General features: G+C 53.9%; 1 protein-coding gene across 2 annotated transcripts; it reads right to left on the bottom strand.

Moving 5' to 3' along the window:
• Window positions 1-642: 642 nt before the first annotated feature.
• PNMA3 (PNMA family member 3) lies at window positions 643-4,619 on the bottom strand. 2 transcript variants are annotated; one of them, XM_030934195.1, is made up of 3 exons: window positions 4,444-4,619; window positions 2,333-4,154; window positions 643-1,811 (listed from the first exon to the last, which is right to left on the bottom strand). In XM_030934195.1, the coding sequence occupies exon 2, from the start codon at window positions 4,046-4,048 to the stop codon at window positions 2,657-2,659; it is 1,392 nt and encodes a 463-aa protein (XP_030790055.1). In that variant the 5' UTR covers window positions 4,049-4,154; window positions 4,444-4,619; the 3' UTR covers window positions 643-1,811; window positions 2,333-2,656. The 2 variants fall into 2 exon arrangements, with proteins under 2 accessions (XP_030790055.1, XP_010376552.1); XM_010378250.2 differs by having other exon boundaries at window positions 646-2,622; window positions 2,744-4,154.
• Window positions 4,620-8,243: the final 3,624 nt, after the last annotated feature.

Below are 8,243 nucleotides of genomic sequence, written 5' to 3'. Positions count from 1 at the left end.
CACATAAACATACATTTGAGCACTGATACACATTCACTCACACACAAAAACTGATGCGTACTCACACTCAAAAACACACACATTAACATTCACACACCATCTCACACACTCACATATTCACACATTCGCTGACACATGACACACACAAACTCACTCTTCTACACTCACTCTCACACAATCACTAGTACACATACTCACACATATTCACCATCTCACACACACTCACAGAGATGGGCCTGGTTTTGATGCTCCAGGTGTGGAAGCCCTGAGCCCCCAATAGTGATACAAGGATCCTGGGGCCACTGGTTCAGCCTGCTGTCCCTCGCCCTTCCTTAAATGTGTTATTCATTTCTGAGAAGCTCAACTAGTGCTCTGAGGACCCAACCAGCCACTGCCTGGGCCTACCAGTGTCCTGTCTACTGGGACTATCCAGCCTGCTCAGCTGGGTTTCTTTGCCTGGGTCCGTGGGCCGCAAACCCTAGCTCATGACCAACATGTGCAGATAGGCCATTCTACAATGACTTGTAGACCGAGCCCCAAGTATACACCAGTGTTAACAAAGCCACTGTGGCCCTCACTCCACCCCAACCCCATCCCCAGCCAACCTCATCCCCAGTTTCCCACAGCAGAGGTGAGGCCAGCTGGAACACTGAATGAAATTTATTGAAGAGAAACATGTACTGAAACATTGAAGAGAAGGGAATCACAACACAGAGAAAAACTGCAAACGGTCACCATAGGACACAGGTCCCAAACAGGTCCCGGGCCCCCTCCTCCTGGGGTTCCTGGCAAGATGCCTCATCTGCCCCTACTCCCGCTGCAGCCCCCGCTGCCAGCTCCCTCCTTCCTGAGGGCCCCGGGGTCTGCCTCTTGCCTGGACGGTGGACTCTGACAGTGTCCACTGGCTTTAGGAAGCCCCCTCCCAAGCCCATCTGCTGGGGCAGGGCCCTGCCCTGTGGCCCTCACAAGACAGTCACAGGACACTGGAAAACACAGCAGGGAACACCCCAGCAGGTCGAGGAAACTAAGTCACGAGTAACAACAGGGGTGGAACACCAAAGCACAAAGCTCCTCAGGAGCCTCAGGCAGGGCATCCCTGCTCCATCCTGGGTCCAGTTCTTCCTCCCACAGTCACAGTCACCATCGTGCTCACAGGGTGAGTGTCCGCCGTACCCTGGCGCCTCCTTCCCACCATCTCCTGGGACTGTGCTGGGGGCCTCCGGGGAGGAGCTGTTCAGAGAAGCACACACACAGCTCCACGAGAACAAGCAGTCACTAGCCTAGATCTACACAGGGAAAGCAGAGGTGGTGCTCATGACGCGGGACAGCAGCGAGCAGAGCCTGGGCTCACAGGAAGCTCACAGCATGTGCCCTGGGCCCAGAGGCGGCCGCCTGGGTGGGCGCACAGCACACTACTTTGTGCAGGAACAACGGCTAGCGGTGGGTGGGCGTCTGCTGGATGTGTGGGTCACTACGAGGCCTACACAGGTGAAGGTGAACTTCCTGGAATGGGGGCAGCCTGTCCCGGGAACAGCAAGTTGGAGGACCCCTCTTGGGAGACCCAGGCAGCTGGCACCCTTGAGAGGGCTTCTTTCCCCCGTCATCTCCCAGCTCAGGGCCAGAGGAGTTTGGGATAGATGTCTTGAGGTGCCTCCACCCAGGCCACAGCTGGCTGCTTAGGGGCTGCCTCCAGGCTGGATTCCCCGAGGTGGCAGGGTTGGCGCTGGCCTTGGCATCGGCATCTGTTGAGTTGCTTTGGCCATGGCAGCCACAGGTTCTCCTTGCCTGATCTCTCCAGGAGTCTGGTGGCCCTGTACAGAAACAAGCAGAAGAAACAAAACCCCACCAAGTCCTCCCTTTTCCTCCTCCTCCTTTGCAACAAAGACTTCCCTTCACAGCCACCCTGGTCCAAGCCAGCTGTTAGGGCAATGGCCTGCTGGGTACCCAGTACCCCTGTTGGGGGTCTTCTCATCAATCTTTGGTCTCCTCGCCTGTACAATCTCTGGCTGGCACTGGGCTCCCAGGGCCTTAGGATCTCCTGTCCTCACTGGCACAGGGCCTCCAGTGTGCTGCCTTCCTGGGGCTCCCCTAGTGCAGTGTAGATGATCCTGAAGACAGGATGGACCCTGTGGCCTCCCCTGCAGGGCTTTACTTCTGCTCCCCCCCCCCAGCTCTTCCTCTCCAGCCCTGGCACCTTCTGGCAGGGGCAGGCCCCAAGTAGGGTCCTCCAGGTCCCACGTGGCCTGGGGGCCAGTGGGCATGTTCAGCTCAAAGTCCACAGGGTGGGTATTTAGGGGTGGCCGGATGAGCAGGACAGAACCCCCAGCCATACCTTCTTCAGCTTCTGCTTCGTTGGGGCTCCCATCTGAGGCCCAAGCATCCCATGTGCTGGATGCAGTGGCTCCCTGCTTTCCTCTCCAGCATCTCTTCCGGGACCCAGACCTCACCCCCACTGAGCCTGTTGCCAGTTGGTCTTGGTTGTTGAAGACCCTTCCAGCTGGCAGAGAGTGAGAAGGCTTGGCCTTGGTCTGGCTGCCCTGTCCCTCTGCCCCACTCAACTCATCTGCTATTTGTCTGGGCTTCTCTTTCCCCTCCTTCCAATATCTCTTTTGTCTCCTTGGCCTGTGGTAGGAAATGTTGCCCTGTTCTCCCGAGCCTACTTGGCCTTGGACTTGGGATGGCTCTTGTCCCAAGCCCAGTTCCCGTTTCCCGACTCAATTGCAGCCTGTTTCTTCTGCTTTACCAAGAGCAGGTTGGAAGGGTTGATGCACTGTACCCTGATGTGGCCGTCTTCCCCACAGCTATAGCAGAATGTGTGGCGTTTCCGTTTTCTTGAACCTCGAGAGCCAGCCCTTGCCACACCACCCCTTCGGTGTTGGCCTCTGCCCCTCCGGCGCCGGTAGCCCTGGGAAGGCCTCGCATCAAAACTGTTGCCAGAGGCAGGGAGAGGTACTGCCCCAACCCCAGTGATCCTGGCAGGTGGCCTTGGGGCTACTTCCAGCCCCTCCAGGCTCTCCCTATCTGGACCTAAAGTGGCCTCCCATTCCTCCTCCTCACGCAGGAGCTTCACCAGGGCCAGGAAACCAGGAGGCTTCCTTCGCTGTTTCATCAACTTAAGCTTGTCTCGGAGTTTGTCAGGAAGGATGGCCCCACTTAAGACTCGTTTCAGGCGAGTCTGATTCACGTTTCTACGTGATACCACATTGTTTTCTACAGCTCTTTGGAGCAGGGGTTCCAAACGTAACACAAAGCTAGATACTTTCTCTCCTGCCTCCTGATAGGCCTTACACAACTTCACCTGGGCAATTTTATGGCTCTCCACAGGTCCGAACACCTGCTGCAAGGCAGCCAGGCACTCCTCCACAGTTATGGAAGCATTGCTGGCCCGGAGCCCACTGACCACCTGGAGAGCAGGGCCGCGTAAGCATTCCATCAGCCTCCGCCTCTTTTCCCCCTCGGGCACCTGCCACATCTGTAGCATCTCAGTGGTGTGCTCAAGCCAGGCATCAAAGGCCAGTGCACCTGGGATGGATATGGTGTTCCCAGAAAACACTCTTAGTTCTCGGTACAACATTTGTTCTAGCAGAGGCTGCACTGCTGCCCCCAGAGTCTGGGCCCAGGTCCAGAACTCTGGTGATATAGTCACTCTTGGAGCCGAACAATTGGTGTCCGACCCGAGGACTCGGTTCATATCTGCCACGGTCCGCCTCTCCTCCTCTAAGAAGCGGTTCAATCTGTCGAGAAACTCCCCATCTGAGTTACGGGGTTTTACAATCACTTCCCAGGGGCCCCCCTTTCCTGGTATTTCCCTTGGGAGCAAAGCATAGTCGATATCTTGTGCCAGCTCCAGTAGAATCGCCTGGGCGTTCTCCTCCCTCCTAAACATCCTGCCAATCACCCTGTATCTGCCCAGGTGCCTGCAAGCCTCCTGCAGTGTCTCCTCAAACTCATCCTCTCCACAGTCCTCGGGGATCCCCAGGATGAGCATGCACCTCTGGGTGTTCAGGTGCTCCCCCCGACACCAATCCTGTAACAGGGTCAATGGCATGTCCTCGAATCTCTGCGGATACTAATTTGGGGGGAGTGATCAGGGCGGGAGGCACATATCTGGATCAATTCCTAGGGTGATGGCAGAAGGCTCAGGTCTCCACAGCCTGTGAATGCGAGCAGGGCGAGAGCGAGGTTAATGCCCACCTCTCCGCACGCCCATCCCCACCCCCAGTCGCCCTCCTCCCCTAGCGGCGCCTCTGCAGCCAGGCCCCGCCCCTGCCCAGCCACCCCCCACACCCGTGGGGTCTCTACGGGCCTCAGCCCCCTCCCCGCGCAGCCCCAGGACCCTGGACCCCTGCCTTGCAGGCTGCTTCAGTTCTGTTCGGGCGGACAGGCGAGGGGCGGCGGAGTCTCCCGGGGCCCAGCTTCTCCCTCCCCAGGTGGGTCTGATACCTTCTCCCAGGGCAAGGTCCCTTCTGGTCAGGGTCCCCACAGGGCTCTCCGGGGGCTATGCGCGGCGGCGGCGGCGAAGGCGCGGGGCGGGGGGGTGTCGGGCGCCCCTGGCTCCCAGCGCGGGCGTTTGCTCAGACTGTGGCTCTCCCTCGCTCGCGCAGCACGTGGGCCAGTGCGCCGGCGCCTGCTCGCCTCGGCTCTCTGCAGTGCGGACACGGGGCGGGGGCGCGGCGGCGATGCAGCGCGGACCCCTCCGCGTCGTCCGGGAGACCGCAGGGCCATTGGCGCGGACGGGTCACGAGGCCGGGCTCTCGCCACCGCCCCTAGGGGCCCCAGGTCCCCGGATGACGTCACCTGCTCCTCTCCCCTAGCCCCCCCGCCACGGGGGCCCCCGGGCACACAGGCGCCCGCCCACCCCCACCCCCACTGCGGTGTCCAAAGGTCTGTGGCGGCCAGTCCCAGTGCCTTTGGCTCTCACCACAGCGGTTCCTGGTCCGGGCTCCTGCCCCTCCCGCACGTGCCACGGAGGTGCCAGCAGGGCGAGGGGTCTGCACCCCGGCATGCCCACCGGAGGGCCAGGGAGTGGTTTGAGGTGCGCCAGGCAGCTCTGCATTATGGCCAGGGTCAGGGAGCCGGGTTCTGGGGTCTGTTCACCTGCTCTTGTCCTCCCCCTCCCCGTCCAGGACTGGTCCTCTGGCTGGAGAAGCCAGGCGAGGCCAGGGGCACCTGGTGCCGGTGCCATCCGTGCAGGAGATGCCCCAGGCACTCACGCAGCTCACGCACACCACCCCAAGGAGGGTCTACCATCTCCCTGCTGTCCATCCCACTGCTGGGACCTGCAGCCCTCCAGCCAAAGCGCTTCGCTGCCCAGGTGCCAGTGGACAGGTTTACCGGGGCCTTTCCGGTTTTGTGTGCTGCAAATCTAGTGACTTGGGAAACCACTTCCAGGGCTTGGAGCCCAATCCCTTGGGCCTGCCCTTCCTTGGCAGCCGTGTGCCATGGGTTCTATTGTATCCGTTTGATCCAGGGGCAGCAGCCAAATGAAGGGAGTGACTGCCCCTCAGGCAGTGGGCCCAGATGTTCTGTGGGTCCTGCCTGCTCTGTCAGCCGCATGCTCAACTCCTGTTCACACAGCTTCAGCTCCTTTCCCAACACACAAAGAGGGGCTTGTGGTTGATTTTCAGGCCAGGTTCACCCATCCAGCCAAGTCTGGGAGGCCACCTTGCAGTGAGTGGGGCACAAAACTGTCCAGACTTCCTGCACCACCCTGAGTTGGTCAGTGTTCTGCTCGTCAGCCTGGCACTTGTCAGGGACCAAGAAGAAATGGCCCCAGGGGCTTTTCCCTAGTCAGATAGAATTCCTAAAATATCTTTACAGGAGTTATTTCATTTGCTCCTCACCAGAACTCTGAGGCAGGTATTAACATTATCCTGATTTGCCTCATGAGGCTCAGAGAGATTAAAAGACATTTTCAAGGTCACACGCCGTATTGAAGGTAGAATTGAGACTGGATTCTAAATTGGTGCCCATCAGTCTTTGAGTAGAGTTGGGATTATTTCTCCCCTGGCCGCTTTGTGCCTATTAGAATTTATTTCTCTCAATTTTGTCCATTCACAGTCCCTTGCTTTGTCACTCCAAGGGCTCAACCAGTTTCAAACTGAACCTTCATCTGCCCAACTTGCAGGGGTGGAAACACAGGTTCAGAGAAGGGACACTACTGGCCCAAGGTCACACAGTGAGTAAATGACAAAGCTTGAGATGTCAAGGGGAGATGCCAAGTATTAGTGCCAAGGCAGAAGGGCATGTCTGGAATGTCTCCAGAAAGAAGCCTGTGAAGTTCCCAGACAGATGCAGTGATCTGTGGATGTTCTGGGCATTGGGAAAAAAGGATTTGGAAACACTGGTATCAAGATGATAGATGTGAATATGTCCAATTTGAAAAGTTTTAGAACTCCTTTATATTGGAGTTAACCTTTGCCCTTGAAACCAGTGGAAATGTCTTAATTACTTTTGCTTCCCCATCTCCTTGCATGGTAGATAACACAGCAGCACCAAAGTTGGGGAACTGATGGATAAACATTATTACTTGTAAAGTGAAAGACATAATAGAGCATGAAGGAAGCAATCTTCACTGGGGTGACCTTGCCCAGCTTAGACCAGTAGTGACTATCGGACTCACAAAAGGGAGCAGATTTATGGGCCCCACCTCTGCAATCTGATTTGCTGAGTCTGAAACAGGCCTGGGAATTTTTAAAAGAGCTTCTGGCAATTAAATACTTTATAAAATACATTCTGGGCCGGGCGCGGTGGCTCAAGCCTGTAATCCCAGCACTTTGGGAGGCCGAGACGGGTGGATCATGAGGTCAGGAGATCGAGACCATCCTGGCTAACACGGTGAAACCCCGTCTCTACTAAAAAAATACAAAAAAAAAAAAACTAGCCGGGCGAGGTGGTGGGCGCCTGTAGTCCCAGCTACTCGGGAGGCTGAGGCAGGAGAATGGCGAGAACCTGGGAGGCGGAGCTTGCGGTGAGCTGAGATCGTGCCACTGCACTCCAGCCTGGGCGACAGAGCAAGACTCCGTCTCAAAAAAAAAAAAAAAAAAAAATACATTCTGCAATATTTAACATACACAAAACTTACTTAAAAAGTACATCCAGTACTCCTGAAGGTAGTAATTGGATGAAGACATAAAACACTGCCAGTGAGGTAAGTGCCTGCAGATTCCTTCCCTGTTGTCTCCCACTCTTGTCCTCCACGTGCGTTTTTTTGTGCTTTTTCTGAAAATGACTATATCCCTAAACAATTGTTTTTGTCTCTTTTACACTTGGTAGAAATGATATCATACTATTCATATTCATCACTGTATTAACGAATTATTGTTTGTGAGTATCACCATTTTGATACAAGCAAATTTTATTCCTCAATTTTCACTTCTGTATAGTATTCCATTATGTGTGTGTACCAAAATTTATCAATTTTCCTATTGACAGATATTTAAGTTGTTTCCCATTTTTACTATCAGAAACAATGCTGCTTTAAATATTCTTGGAGAGTTCCTGTACGTTATGTACCTAGCCATGGCATTGCTGAATCAAAGACTATCTTTAATATTCAGAGACATTGCCAAATTTTCTTCTGGGTTGCTGTACAAATTTGTGTTTCCATCAAGCTCTATATCATCACTAACATTTCATTTTGTGTGACTTAAATGTTGTTAATCCTGAGGAATGTTAATTGTTATTATGCTTTTATGTAGAATTTCTATGATTATGAATTAGATTTAATACGTTGGTTGGGGGGACAATTTTTATTCCTCTTACTTGAAATTCCTATTTTTTCTCAATTCTCAATTGAGGTGCTTCTCTTCTTTAATTCTTTCATAGGAGTTATTTATTTACTTTGGACATTTCTTCCCATTAAGTTACTATTCCTGCACAACCAGTTACCCAAAACATACTGGCTTAAAACAACCATTTTATTCTGCTCACAATTTTGTAAGTCAGAAATTGAGAGAAGGTTTAGCTGGGCAGTTCACTCATGGGATCTCTCATGTGGTTGCAGTGAGATATGAGTTTGAGAATCGAATAATCTAAAGACTCAACAAGGCTGGGCACCCAAGATGATTCATTCATATGGCTGGCATTGAGTCACACTTTTGGTACTTGCAGCCCAAAGCATGCTAATTCTTATAAAAGCTCAGATAACAATAGCTCCTCTGAATCATCATTATTGGATCGATTAAGTTTTTTATTTAGACTTTAAGAAATTTCTCTGGGAAAATACACAGATGGACGGAAAT

The sequence above is a fragment of the Rhinopithecus roxellana genome, chromosome 7 (genome assembly GCF_007565055.1).
Source record: "Rhinopithecus roxellana isolate Shanxi Qingling chromosome 7, ASM756505v1, whole genome shotgun sequence".
NCBI lineage: Eukaryota > Metazoa > Chordata > Mammalia > Primates > Cercopithecidae > Rhinopithecus > Rhinopithecus roxellana.
Note: the sequence above shows the minus strand (reverse complement) of the source record. Positions and strands in the feature narration are given on the sequence as shown.